This window comes from Daktulosphaira vitifoliae, unplaced genomic scaffold (genome assembly GCF_025091365.1).
Source record: "Daktulosphaira vitifoliae isolate Bord-2020 unplaced genomic scaffold, ASM2509136v1 Scaffold_3, whole genome shotgun sequence".
NCBI classification, from domain to species: domain Eukaryota; kingdom Metazoa; phylum Arthropoda; class Insecta; order Hemiptera; family Phylloxeridae; genus Daktulosphaira; species Daktulosphaira vitifoliae.
Window position 1 is genome coordinate 32,164,255 of NW_026099574.1, and position 15,262 is coordinate 32,179,516.

The 15,262-nt window shown below is 26.4% G+C and overlaps 2 protein-coding genes across 10 annotated transcripts in view; both read left to right on the plus strand.

The window, feature by feature from the left end:
- The window catches only part of LOC126901739 (uncharacterized), a 146,414-nt gene that overhangs the window by 57,489 nt on the left and 73,663 nt on the right, over positions 1-15,262 (plus strand). The gene's annotated exons all lie outside the window — the stretch shown is intronic.
- On the plus strand, positions 1,625-6,738 carry LOC126901747 (uncharacterized). Of its 4 annotated transcripts, XR_007703095.1 has the most exons (6): positions 1,625-3,887; positions 3,944-4,153; positions 4,455-4,510; positions 4,708-4,978; positions 5,209-5,391; positions 5,448-6,738. XR_007703095.1 is itself a non-coding variant. In XM_050678488.1 (4 exons), the coding sequence occupies exons 1-4, from the start codon at positions 3,656-3,658 to the stop codon at positions 4,876-4,878; spliced, it is 669 nt and encodes a 222-aa protein (XP_050534445.1). In that variant the 5' UTR covers positions 1,625-3,655; the 3' UTR covers positions 4,879-6,738. The 4 variants fall into 4 exon arrangements, 1 of the variants encoding a protein (XP_050534445.1); XR_007703097.1 differs by having other exon boundaries at positions 3,944-4,045; positions 4,708-5,391; XR_007703096.1 differs by having other exon boundaries at positions 3,965-4,153; positions 4,708-5,391.

Genomic DNA, 15,262 nt, shown 5'->3' on the forward strand with positions numbered 1-15,262 from the left:
CGACACCCATCACGTTAAAACCATACCTATACTCTCTGCAAAAACAAGAGGCGATGGACAATATGAAAGGTGGCCGTGTGTGGGTCCTTTGTGCATTAGTCCTTATGAATGGGCTATTGTCGGCACTTTGACGCTAGTAAATCATGTAATGCCGTCACAAAACCGTTGTTATTTTTACGGCAGAAGTTATATTTTTCTTGGGCGTATTAATTAAATGTAACGGTAAATTTAAAATGTTTAAAAATAAAATAATTATAATTATTACTATATAATTATATGCAAATTTGATTATTAAAATATAAAAAATTTCAAATTGATAATATCCTACAAAAGTATACTTATGAAAGTTACCAAATGCGATCGACTCAGCAGACTCTTTATTTAAAAATAAAGCAGAAACAAATAATCAATATAAATATTTTTATAAAAATATTTCAAAGTCCAAAATTAGCAGTGAAACGGTCATAGTGATACGCATGACTTGAGACGTTTGAACTGCGGTGGTTTGTGCTCCGTGACTATACCGCCCTAATGTAACTGCACTCTAACGATGATTTTGCACCTAATATCATATGTTATTAAATGGATAGAAAATTCTTGTTTAAATTTAAGATAACGTTAACTTAACGCATAATATGATAGTATTTTTACGAGTTTGTATGTTATGTTGATTTATTACCTTGGGTCGTCTACATCAAAAATAATATTTAATAGTCTTTGTTTAAAAAAAATGATACAATATACAATTTTATAAAATATAAATTATATTAATTTACGACCTTATAAATTGTAATACTGATTGGCCTGATCTACTATTCCTTGCTTGATTTTTTACCTCAGTCAATTCCATTCACTAAATCTCAATCTTTATATTATTTTACTAATTTTAAAACTAAGATGTAACACACGTGGAAAAAGATTTTTAAAGTATTATATAGTGAGGGGTTGAGTGGACAGAATTTTGGGGTGAATGTTCTTGTGTCTGAGTCAATGTTGTTAATCGAAAACAAATGTGTGCACGTGTTGCTCCCCAAGACTAAAGAAATGAATATTATTAAATAGTTTGTTACATTCAACCTAATATTTTCGTGCACAACACGACTTATTCATATAATCATGGTTTTAGTGAAGTGATTTGTATTTTATCAATATTAATTTATAGAAATTGTGAATAATTTTATTTAAATTATGTATTTATTTTAAATAATAAAAAATTATACCAGTATGAAACTATTTGACTGCTTTTATTGTTGGTTCAAAACCGTTTCCAATTGTTATGAAAATAAATAGATTATTTAAAGTGATGATGTTTAAAATAAAAATTAAATAATATAATGGATAATTAAATGAAATTGTAAGTTATAATTTTTAATAGAATACTTTTATATAGATTATTTTATTTTATATTGATTTAGATTATTGGTATAGATTATTTAAATTATTTACAGTTATAAATATTTTATATTTCGAAATAATGTTTCGTAAAAAAATTAATCATTGGTATCGGGGCTTGTTTTACTTAAATAAAAGTTAGTTTAATAAAGAATTTTGTTTAAATAATATTAACATTATAAGTAGAAAAGAATTTTAATAAAAAAAGAAATGCTTGTGAGATAGAAAATTATAAAAATAGTAGTAAACTCTCAGATTAAAATTAACGTAGGTTACTACTTAAAATAAAGTTTAATTATAAATTATGCGTTACGTTTTGAAGATTTATTTTATAGAGATATAATTTCAATTTAATAAAAAAATGAGTTTTATTAAATTAAGATTCTTAAAATAATAGAAAATTTTAGTGTGTCGGAAATATAAAAGATTTAAATGTATAAATGTTGAATTTTTTTTATTAAATAAGAATAAATCTCAGGGGTTTCAAAGCTACTAGTTGGGCGCCAATTGTAATAAACCAAAAATAAAAAGAAAGAAAAAGAAAATAAGAAAATAAAATAAAAATGTGATTGTGGTAGTAGTGGGGTAGAATAAGAGAAATAGTTAGTGGTAGTAGATTATTATAGATATTATTTATTATAAGTTTTGTAGTTTTAATATCTTCAGTTTTATTTAAATTAATTTTCACATTAATTATTTCTCTCATTAATTATTAATGGTTTATCACGCAATAGATTGTTGGAAGTTTGAAAGCATAGATTAAATTGTACTTACCTTACTTCCTGTGTAATACAATAATATTTCAAGTAATCCAGTGTTGATTTCCGCATTAAACGCACTACGTATACGATTTACACTATTCGCCATATAGTCTATATAATTACTTATAAAAACGATTTAAGATTTTTAAATATTATGATTTAATTACACAAAGTCCAAGACTGATCTTTCTTGTAAAAGATTCTACACACTCTATATCTTATTATAATGTAATTTATAATCTGTATTTATTAATTTTTTACGTGCGTTGAATAAATATTTTTTTTGAAAGAGTATTTTTTTTATTGAGAGATCGATATCAATATTTTTTAAATTTTCCTCTGGCCTGGCCAAAACAAGATTCAGAAATATCTATATCTATGTAAAAAAATTATCAAGGCAGAATTGTGGTGGCCCAATGTGTCCCGGCACTAGAAAGCGCCTTAAAAGGATGCGGCACAATAATCACCAGGATAAAATTTAAACACTACAAATATATTCGTAAGTTTCTCTGCGTTGTCTGCCAACGCGATGTTTCTTAAAAAAAAGACATTAGTAGATTTTGTGTCTTTAAAAATCGCTTTTTATAGTCTGAAGGGGTAGCCTAGCGATCTCTACCGTGATCCTTGAAGCTGAGGCTTTGTATTCTAATTGGTTAATTATAAAAAGAATCCTGCGTATGGGCGTTACTTAATTATTTCTACAAGAGGGAGATTTTTTGCATGATTAAAGGGTTATTTTGTATTTTAAATAAGAGAACCCTGTTTTAGTGATCTTGTATAATTATAATATGTGACATACATGTACAACAATAATAATGAATAGAAAACACAGTTTCTTCTCTATTTATTAAACTATCGTAGTTTTTAGGAAATCAAAAATGTATTTAATTCGATAAAATTTTGAAAATGAATATATTCAATGTTAAAGAATAATAAAAAAAATTGTTCAAATCAATTTTCGAGAATTACCCGGAATATTCATTAATAACCAAAAAGATTATCATATTATAATTGTAGCAGTATTTCTGGTTTGAATAACATTTCCATGGCAACCATTTATATATTTATAAATAATGATGATTTTCACATAAAAATCATTTTCGATCTAATTAAGTAAATCAATATTTTTTGATAAAAAATGGTTAATATTATTACACGAATAATAAGAATTGCCAAGAAGAAACTTGGGTTAAGGAAAAAACGCAATGGTAATTCTATGCACATTTGAACGTTTGCTAAATTTATTTTCTCTATTTATGATTAATTCTTACGTGTTACAGTCATTATAATTTTTTTTTTTACGTTATTAATTTTTATTTTATTTAGTCACCTCAGTAGATTATGGAACACAAACAAACAAATTGACAAATGATATAAACGGTCAAATAAAATCTGTTCCAGAAGCACATATTTTGGAGTCGCAGAATAAGGAAGTTCAAGACATTGCAGTTCAGACATCTTTATTAACCTCTGAGAAACTTACTCAGACTAATATTAAACTTATGTTTAATGTGTCTGAGACACAAACAGAATTGTCCTTACTGAATTCATTAAATTGTGAAACGCAAACTGACGTGTCATTAGAAAATATTATTTCAAATAAAAAATCTTTGCATGAGCGTCGTAATTCAATTTCAATATTAAAAAATTATATGCACACTGGTTCTCAGTGTTGTCTCTTACCTACTACAAACGAGCCCCTTTTAGACACTATAAAGAAATTACCTTTAAAAGGTATGTTTAATTTACAAGTATGAAAACAATTTTTTATTTCTAGTAATATTATTTAGTAAATAATTGCGTTGAGGAAGGAATTAATCCTTCAACGACACTTAATGACACTCAAGAAAAGACTGAACCGTATGTGACAAAAAAACACATAACCACTGAAGGTAAATTTGAACAAATTTCTAATAGAAATATCACATTAGTTGATGAAATTATAGAACATGATGATTTGAAGTCATGTATTTCGTTTCCTTTAGAAGCATCTAAAGAAGGTCGGTTTACTTTAAAATTGAATAGACATATATAATTTTCAATGATTAATATTGAATTTATATAAATAAAACAATTATTTAATAATTTATTTTGAATCGTGACAACAATCATTTATTTTTTCATAAATTATTTAGTTCAGNCTGTGACAACTATCATTTATTTTTTCATAAATTATTTAGTTCAGGAATACGTTCAAATAGACGTGTTAAATTTCTATAATTTGTTATTTATAAATGTACCTATAGGTTATATTTTATGATAGTAAAAAGAAAATTGTAAATATTTTAATTTATATTTTAGTAGATGCGGTGTATGATTGGTCAAATGCTGTAGAGGACTTCAATAAAACATACTTGGTAATTAAAAATCGTATATTCAATTTTTTTCTATTTAACTAATACTGAACAGTTTAGTTCTTAATGTTANCTTCTATTTAACTAATACTGAACACTTTAGTTCTAAATGTTAGACTTTTATTATCAAGCATAGTTTTTTAGAGAGGACTTATATTGATAAGTCATATTAATAAATAAATAATAATACTATTTAATAGAATGTAGGTGTAGTGAATAAGCAGAACGGATCTCAGGTCGACAATGGTCTACAATTATATACTCTGGATAATGTTCCTCAACTTCAATTAAGGAATATTTATGATTATAGCATGAGAGTGCTGTACTGTCAAGCAGATTTTTTTTGCATGACAAAAGTCAAAAATGAATAAATAATAAGAACTATGGAAAATATTATGAATGTATATTATAAACATACACAAGATTGTAATTTTAAACCACGACGTGATGAACTTTGTGCCGTTAAATATAGTAATCAACAATTTTAATTATTAAAATACTATGAAGATAAATAAACTTCATACGGATTTATGATAGACATTTGATTAGTCAACTAAAATAATTTATTAGTACCTTTTTTCTTTCATATGAGTGCATCGTAACTCATAACATTCAAACATTGTCTTTAATTGAGAAATATTATACCAAAAAAAAAAAAAAATTTCCATTATTTTCTTCTTAATATATCTATTTTAATTTAGGTGACGGTAACTGGTATAGAGGAGTTTGTACTGGTGTTGAAAATACCGTGGATGGAAGTCAATTTTATAATATTAATTTAATCGATTGGGGAGAAACGGTTTCTGTAATATCAGCTGAACTGCGTAGATTGGAAACGTTTTATATGAAACACGCGCCTTTGGCAGTTAAATGCATTATATCGGGTATCTATAATATTATTAGTTTATTCGTTGAAAACTCAACAATTTTTTTATTTTAGATCTCAAATTATCTAACGCACGTAAAAAAACTCTGCGAAAACTGACGAATAATGTATATAAATACAAAGTCAATTTAAGTCTTGGTACCCGTAACTATTTAATATCTTCGAAAACAATTCTGGACATATTACGTTATCGTTAAGATTATTGATATTCTGTTATGTATTATATATTTTTGTCCAGTAGTCAAATAATTAAGTTAACTTGTGTTTAAAGAAATTGTTTACTGCTTTCATTATATAATTTAAAATAATAATATTTACTTAGATTGTTTAAGATAAATTTGTATAATTAAAATATTGTATTCTATTTATTAGATCGTTTTCCTTTAATAATTAGTATTGAGATCTTGAACAAGGCAAATTAACAAAGGTACAAATAGACAATTGAAAAAAACATTGTATTTAGAGTTTCCTTGGATTACAAGTATTATTATAATTGTTTGAACGCAGCGGCCGGTGGTATTCACGCGGGTTCGTTAACGTTCGTGGTTTTGTTTTGTCTTAAGTTTTTAGCTATGTCGAGGATGAGGAATAAGGTGAGTGGACTGTATGTTTGAATGTAGAATGAATTTCACAAGATATAATTATAACGATTAAATGTATTATACAAGAAATATAAAATCTTATATACACCGATGTGGATAGGGGGGACACTTAATACTAATGCCACTAAGGCGATGATATAAACAAATAATAAATTATACAAGCGAGTGTTAGAAAGATAAATGAACAAGCATTATACTTATCTGCTAAATGAAACGGCTGATGATAATGTTGAATATTGAAAGGATCAATTGAAGTCGAATGCAAGTAGCTGACCAAAGTGTACAATTAGTTGTCAACGGTATCGTAAAGTATCTCAGAAAATATATAGACCCAACGGCGATGAACTGAGCGCACGGGGTACGACAATCGCAAAGGTGATATTTTCTTTTTACATTAAAAACGAATAGAAAAAAAACTGGCTCGCAAACGCCATAGAGCTTATAGCAGAAGAAGCGTTAAGATGGCGGCGACAATGGTGACATAGAGAGAAAACCGACAACAACTCGATGTAGCACAACGATAACATGATTAATCAAAAACACATTTTCTTGACAGCACATTCGATCGATGTGTATCCAACAATAATAATGAATAGAAAACACAGTTTCTTCTCTATTTATTAAACTATCGTAGTTTTTAGGAAATCAAAAATGTATTTAATTAGATAAAATTTTGAAAATGAATATATTCAATGTTAAAGAATAATAAAAAAAATTGTTCAAATCAATTTTCGAGAATTACCCGGAATATTAATTAATAACCAAAAAGATTGTCATATTATAATTGTAGCAGNTACCGGGGGTCGCTGCACAGTGATGACGTTTATAGTAGATCAAGTATAATGATATCTGACAGTAATTAAAATCACTATAAAAAAAAAGGCTTCGATGCAAATCTTTAGATAGTGCTTAATGTAAAAAAAATGGTAGTTTATTCCAAAAGCTACATGATCTGCTAGTTCCTTATTAATATCCTGATTACGATAAAGTATATCGAATGAAAGAGGGATTATTAAAAAATATTATTTATTATAAAAAAATTGTTTTGATCTATAAACTTTTCAATAAGTTATAGCATTATAAAGTTAAAAATGTAAAAAATAAAATCGAGAATTTTATACAAAAATAGAATTCGGTAGCCATTTTCACCGTGAAGACGAAATGAAGTCTGAATTTTTTTTTTGGTAATAAAGTATATTGTTGGATACACATTACGACAGGGCGTTTTGCTACATCTTATTTTTATGACTGATGACGTCTCTCGCAATACCACCACCGGTTGTGTAAGCGATTCACTACGTTGGATGCTAGTATACGTGATTATTGTGTCTCGCCGAACTATTATCGGTCCCTTTTGTGAGTTTTACGTTCTCGCCATCATTGCTAGCCCTTGCTACGTGGTTCTAAAGTGCACCAAGCTCATAGTCGCTTTATTGGCTTAACCACCCTGGTGATTCGTCGTGGGTTTAGAATTGCTATACCAGTCTATGCCATTGTGTGCCCTTTGTGTACATAACAAGTGCCTCCGTTTGTATCGACTACCCTTGTAGTCTTCAACATTTTAATGTAAAGTATCCCAACTGTTCATTTCTCACCGTCATCAGTCATCTTTCATCTATTGTACGTTACACAGTTAAGTTTTTACTTGTTTGTAATTATTATATTATATTTTATCTATTTTGTTCAGAGATGCCTTCTGTGCCAGTTTGTTATTAAGTGACCCCCCAATCCACAATTCTATGATAGTTTATATATATATTGTTACTTAAATGTATAACTCCTTGTCTTGTAATTCTTATTATTTCATATAGTGTAAGTACCATTCTCTTATATACAGTCCACTCCCTATTTTTTTCTCCGACATAATTAGACAACCCAACCGGACGTTAACTAACCCGCACATTATAACTGGGCGCTCTGTTCAAACATATAATACATTAGCTTTAATTTAAGTTATATATATATAAAACAGTGTTCCGGAACACTTTCAAAAGTTAAGTTGAAAAAGTTGTCATTTTAAATTCCTCGCTATGGGCAGGTAAGTGGACAGATTTATAAATAAAATACACCAAATGACAGTTAAGAATATCATTCATCTATTGAAAAAAAATTATAATGATATATTTATTTTTGAAAAAGTTATGGCACTTTTAAGTAAAAAAGTTGAAAAAATTTCGAAAATTAGCAATTTTAAAATTTTTTTCGTGGTTTCCCCTATTTACAGAGAACGAGGGAAATTTTTTCAATTTTGGAGGATAATATCATTGACTAGATACGTTTTGTGATCTTTTGACGTATCGTTGAAAGAAATTGGTTTGGTGAGAGCTGAGAAAAAGAGGTAACAGACACAAAAAAAAAAAAACACATCATAGTAAAACCAATACCTTCTTAGCTTTCCATTGAAGCTAAAAGTTAATTGATTCTAGTTAATTTTATTATGATTAGTATTTGAAAAATAAAGATTTTATAAATATTCTTATTTTTAATTATTTCGATTGTCTCCCTTATATTACGTTCATTGTAAATATTTACGTTTTTAAATAGTTTTATGGTTTAATGGAGATTTATTCTGATTCAGTAATCCATATTAAAAAAAAATACATTTAGCTATAATTAAACTTATAATAGACACATTATGTTGTAAATTGATAATATAAAATTTTATAAAATATTTTAATTTATTACACATAAATAAATCGCGGGATAAAGTATGTGAATATAATAGTTTGACTACTGTCACCGCATGCCTACACAACGGTACTAAGTGACGACTCGCCGCAAATATACATGGAAGTCATCATTGTGTTTATAGATTCATGATGTCTTTTCCTATCACTTTTTATATTTTAGCTTCGATGGGAAGCTGAGAAGTTATTAGTTTTACTATGATGTGTTTTTTTTTGTGTCTGTTACCTCTTTTTCTCCGCTCTCACCGAACCAATTTCTTTCAACGATATGTCAAAAGATCACAAATCGTATCTAGTCGAAGACATTAGACTCCAAAATTGAAAAAATTTCACTCGTTTCCCTTAAATGGGAGAAACCACAAAAAAATTACAAATTTAAAAATCGCTAATTTTCAAATTTTTTTCAATTTTTTTTATTTAAAACTACAAAAACCTTTTTCAAAATTGAACAAATCAATATAATTATTTTTAATAGACGCTTGATGTCTTTATCTATTATTTGGTATATTTTTTTTATAAATTTAACCCTTTACCTGCCCATAGGGGGGATTTAAAATGACAACTTTTTCACAAAAAATTAACTTTTGAAAGTTTTCCGGAAGGTCTGACACTTTTATATACATCTTAAATTAAAGCTAATGTAATGTACTTTATTATGGAAAAAAAAAATTTCGGACTTTATTTTATCTTCACGGTGAAAATGGCTACCAAATGTTATTTTTGTGTGAAAATTCTCGATTTTGTATTTTACATTTTTAACTTTATACTGCTATAACTTATTGAAAAGTGTATGGATCAAAAAAATTTTTTTATGTGAAATAATAATTTTTAATAATTGTAATACTATATTATTACATATAATATTAACATATAATGTGATTATATTCATTTGTACATGTATGTCACATATCAAGATTATACAAGATCACCAAAACAGGGTTCTCTTATTTAAAATACAAAATAACCCTTTAATCATGCAAAAACGATGATGAACGATGATATTTCGGTCAATATATATTGTATACATATATTTCAAAAAAATGACAAATCAACTTTGGTTGGTTGGGTTTGAACAAATTTTATTTGTTCAATAAATTAATTTTATGAAAGTACCTAAAATAAAATTAAAACTAGCCAATCAAAATTTTCATGTTAACTCGTTGCCATTATTTGAGCCTGCTCAATGAATTATAAAAATTTTAATTTTGAGAAAAAATTTACTCTGTAACAAAGAATTTATTTATTATTGTCATCAAACAATATTATAAATTCTTAGAAATAAACAAAAGAAAGAGGTATTTAGATGATCAAAAATAAAGTGCTCTTTTAAATAATGAATATTATAAATGTCAACTATTATATGAAATTTATATATATTATATAAATATGCCAGGTCGTATTTTGTTATATTTCGGTCCAAATTATATTACTAAACAATTATTGCATTAAAATATATTTGCATTGTTACTCAAATGAGATGTCGAACGTTAATAGGATTATTAAATAGTCAATATAAAGTCATTAATAATAATAGACAATATAAGTCATATAAATAATCATGTAAATTGTTACGAATAATTGGAAAAATAGAAATAATTTTCCATACTTATTGAATATTTGTATAACATTTGAATGGGTAGTAGATATTTTATTTTTTTGATCATTATGGATATATTATTTTAATTCCCACAAATAAATGTTGGATAGTAAAACTAATCGATAACGTACCATTTATATCAAAATATTTATTGTATTCGTCACATTCTGGGCATTTGGGTGCAACAAATGCTTTTTCATTACTTTTCTCAGCACAATTAACTCCAACTTTGTGCACGGTTACTTCTTGTAACTCTTTTCTACATATACATTTTTTTATAAAGTCTAAATAAATATGTAATCATTTTATTATAAAAATATTTTAAGTTAGAAATTATTGTTTGGTATTTGTTAGGAAAAAAATGCTTGACAAAATATTTAAAATTAAAAACGTTAATTTAAATATATTTTAAATTTTAAATAATACTAGTCATAAGTAATCAATTTTTATTATTTAATAAAATAAATCAAAAAATGAAAATTTGCCCATATTTTGATATTGAAGCGAACTGCTTCAAAATTTTATTTTGTCCATTCTACAAATTTGAACTAAATTTGTAGAATGGACAAAATAAAATTTCATTGAACATTAAATTGTTTGCGCAAAGATTACAAACTTTATGTAAACAAGGAATTAAAGTCACGAATTTTCTACCTAATTCTTGACAGATAGGACACTCTTTTTCATCTATAATTAATGAAATACTTAAATGGTAATGAACTAAAAGTTAAATTAAATATTTATAATATTTTTATTTTAAATAACATTAGCCACAATTGATCAATTATTGTTATAGAAGGAAATTATTTTACTATATTGATTTTATTATTTTTTTTTTTTTTTGTGTCTGTTACCACTTTTTCACAGTTTTCATCGAACTGATTTCATTCAATAATACGTCAAAAAAATACCCTCGAAAATGTAATATTTTTTAATGGTTTTTTTTAGCTAAGGTAAATCATTTTTAGATCAGCAAGTTAAGCTAGTAAAAATTTTTGTCAAAAAGTTCAACCTATCTTTATTATAAACTTATATAAAAATAAATTAATAGAACCAAAAAAATATATTAAAAATTAAATTTTGCACATATTACTTTTCACGTTTTAATAATTGAAATTAATAATAATTGGAAAAAAAATATATTTTTGTAATAATTATTTTTTAAAATAAATTCTCGTTTTTTCTACTAATTAGCAATAATCTAATTGAATTTGAATTTTACGCAAATATATTTTTAGGAAAGTACATTTTTTTCTCTCATGAAATATACCTTCTAAACTTGTATATTTATTCATAAGTAACAAAAAATATTTTTTTTGAAAAGTGTTGCCTCAAGCCTTACAAGATTTTATTCGTTAGCCATTGAAGTGATGAAATATACAGCTCTTTTATAGTTTGTTATTATAAATTATTTTTATTATATAACTCATTTCAATCACAAATTTTTGTTAAAAAGTATATGTTAATTTTAAAAAAGTGTGGGTTTTAAGGTTTTATGAAATATTAGAAAAACGTTTGGCATCACCCTAGTAAATACTGAATTGTCAAAATTTAAAATATTTAATTCACTATTATTTATAGAAATTTTAGTTACGTACTATATGAAATTAATTGTACTTCTATATTACAAATTACATAATAATACATTTATTTAAATACTTTCGATAGGGTGTATCACAAATTATGCATAGTTTCTTTTTGTCTCCCGAATCACAATTGTTGGAACACAAATTTTCAACTCTATGATAACATGGAATTATTGTGATTGATGATGCTTCTTTTTCACATTTTGTACACAATCCATAATCGTCTAATAAAAAAAGGATCTATTTATGGAATATAAAAATAATCTTATTATTTTTCTTTCGTCTACCTGTAGTTTAAAATAATAATATGTAGATTATAATGAAGTATAATTGTGATAACACATAAGTAATATTGTTGTCATAATATTATTTTACCATTATTATTATTTAATTTACAAGTGGGAATAATTTTCTGGTAAACTGCTTTTGGAGTTTTACTAATGTACGTCGGTAGTGCCCCAACGTAGATACAAAAGTTTTACACAAATTAATTAATGTTTATATATATATTGACGACAAGTTATATATTGGACACTTGGCAGGATTTTAGTATTCGGCGGGTTAGTTGCTCCTGGTTACCCACATGTTGATTTGTATCACTGCAGTTCGTCGGAGTATTCAATTTAATAATTTTAACTTGATTTATCTTTTCTTTTTAGTTGTTTACTTATTTGTCCATGCTATAAACAAGGCTTTATGTGTTATTAATCGTCATTTTCTATTCCGCGTATTATTTTTTGTGACTGTTTAATATAATCTTCGACTTTAATAGTTGTTATCTTGTTGATATGTTTTCTTCATTTTTAAATTTTTTTAATTTCAAGTCTGATTCAGATAAAGTTAAATCTACGGATCCACTTAGTGGGAAAACATTAAATCTCAATAGTCCTGAGGCAAGAGCTCTTAATATTTTTAACCAGAGATTGTCTATTTCTCGAAGAAATAATGGAAATAATACTCCATTTATGTAAGTGTATGGTATAAAAATTAATTATTAATTTAATAAAAAATTTTATATCATTTATTTTGCAGACCAAATTATAATATAGCTGAAGTAACAAGTCCTGGATTTAGTTATCGAATAGCTCAAAGAGCTCGAGAAATGAGATCTACAACGCCAACTTCTGATATTTCAAATTTATCAGTATCGTATGNTGCCAACTTGTGATATTTCAAATTTATCAGTATCGTATGCTTCAGAGTATGTTATATTAAGAAATAATGTTGTTCATGAGTTCCTCTTATAATATTTGATACATAATTAAATTTTTTAATAGGAAATACTTTTAATTTGAAAAATAAATTTTTTTAGAAACAATTCTAGTAACAGTAATTCTTCTCCACATGAGTTTCAAAATTTAGGTAGAGAAAATCCTAATGATAAAAAGCGTAAATTAAGGAAAACATTAGAAAATTTTGGTGTAAGAAACAGAACTAGCCAAGAGGTATACTTCTATGTTAATAAAATTTGATAAAGTAAAGACATTTATCATAAATATACTAAAATTAATTTTTTTTAATAGTTTGATTTTGATAATTTTGTAAATTGCCGTACAAAAACTATTGAGTCAATTGACCGAAATATTCCATTGAATGGTATAGAAAAAACAAATAGAGAAATTTCACATTCACCATATATGACACCAAAGAATAATCATGTTATTTTTGATAAAAACCAGTAGGCATATTATAATTTACTTTTTTAAACATTGAAAATACTTTTTATATTAATATGTCCAGGAAATCATAAAATTAGTTTATCCATAAATTAACTATTATGGTAATAATTTGACTTATAATATAATAAATTTTTTATTAAGTTATACAGAAGCTTGCTTACTGGATAGTAAAATTTTGATTTTTGTGTTGGTATTTGGTTTAAAAAAAAAATTATATTAAAAATGTGAAACACATTCAACTGTAATAAACAAAAAGAAGTAAAATGGTAGTGGTGGTAGCAAAGGGATGTTGTTAGGTGTAAAAGTAAAGAAATGTAACACAGGTGGCCAATGAGGAAATAATAATCGTAGCGGGCGTAGTGTAAAAAGGATGGACAACAATGGAAAATAAAAGTGGCTATAGATACCAGGCAGTGAAAACAATAAAATGAAATAGAAAGGGATCTCGGGGTATGTATGCTTTTGTAAAGACGTCTAATATGTGAATAATATGGAATTATAAAGAAGGGTCACTACCTAATTCCTGCACAGAAACGCGTATACTAATTTGCGGCAAGTCACAAGTATCGTATTTCTTTATAAAAATTTTTTAGTTTATTCTCAATGACCTATCTTGTTCTAATTGTTTATTACTAAAAATTCTTCAGTAAAGGATCTATTATAGACTTATTATATAAACAAATGTTTCACTTACCTCTGACTATCCCGATAAGGCAGATATTCTCTTGAGATGAATGATGTAGTTGATGTAACAATTATCGATGTATACGTGTATGCATTAATGTACGCAATTATATTTATACGGTTTATGTTATTATTAACTCGCGAGTAACTACTTTTTTAGTACAATTCTATATCAAATCTACCCAAGGTGAAATCTAAGTTTATTATAACTCTGTTTTTTGTAAAACCCTTTTGTATATTTATGTAGTTTAGTCTTTAACCTTGTTTAGGCCTAGACAATAAGTGTAGCTATTGTTGTTTTATCTTATCGTTGTTCAGCGGCTGCATAGTTGTCCGGTTTTAAAATCGGTTAGTCTACCTTTGTAAAGCTCGCGTACATTTAATATACGCATATTTTATTTTCATTCTTTTACGTTTTATTTAATTTTATCGAAGATCTTTTAGTAGTAAGAGATCACGCAGAAACATATGTTCCTTCGCCCGGAACGTCTAGTGAATATCGGAAACGTGATAGTGCAAAAATTTGCGTAACGAAAGTTGTATGTGCGTGTTCGTAAATAACTCTAACGCATCGAGTTAGAAAAGGGTTAATTTCTACCTAACGTAGTGCGTAGCCGCAGCGATTGCTATACGCAGAATATAATAATATTATTATATATTATTAACGTATTTTAATTTAAAGTTTGTATAAGTGCATTAGATATCGTCATAAGTATTGTGAAACAAATATAGTTAAGTGTAAAAAACCCGTGCGCAATATTTATAGTGTCGGCGTACAGCGGTTATTGTGGTACTATTGTTATAGTTGTACTTTCCTCAAATTACCACGAACGCTCTCTGACAGTTAATAGAGCGTACATATATACAGAGTGATTTTTTTATCATAACCCACTCAATTACTTGCAGAATAATAATAATTTAAACATTTTTTTTTTTTATTATCTTTAGTTACACATTATTCTTGAATTTTTAACTATGTAATACTTTTTAAGTTCATCCCTTATGCCTTGGAGGGGGGTAAACTTTGTTTTTTT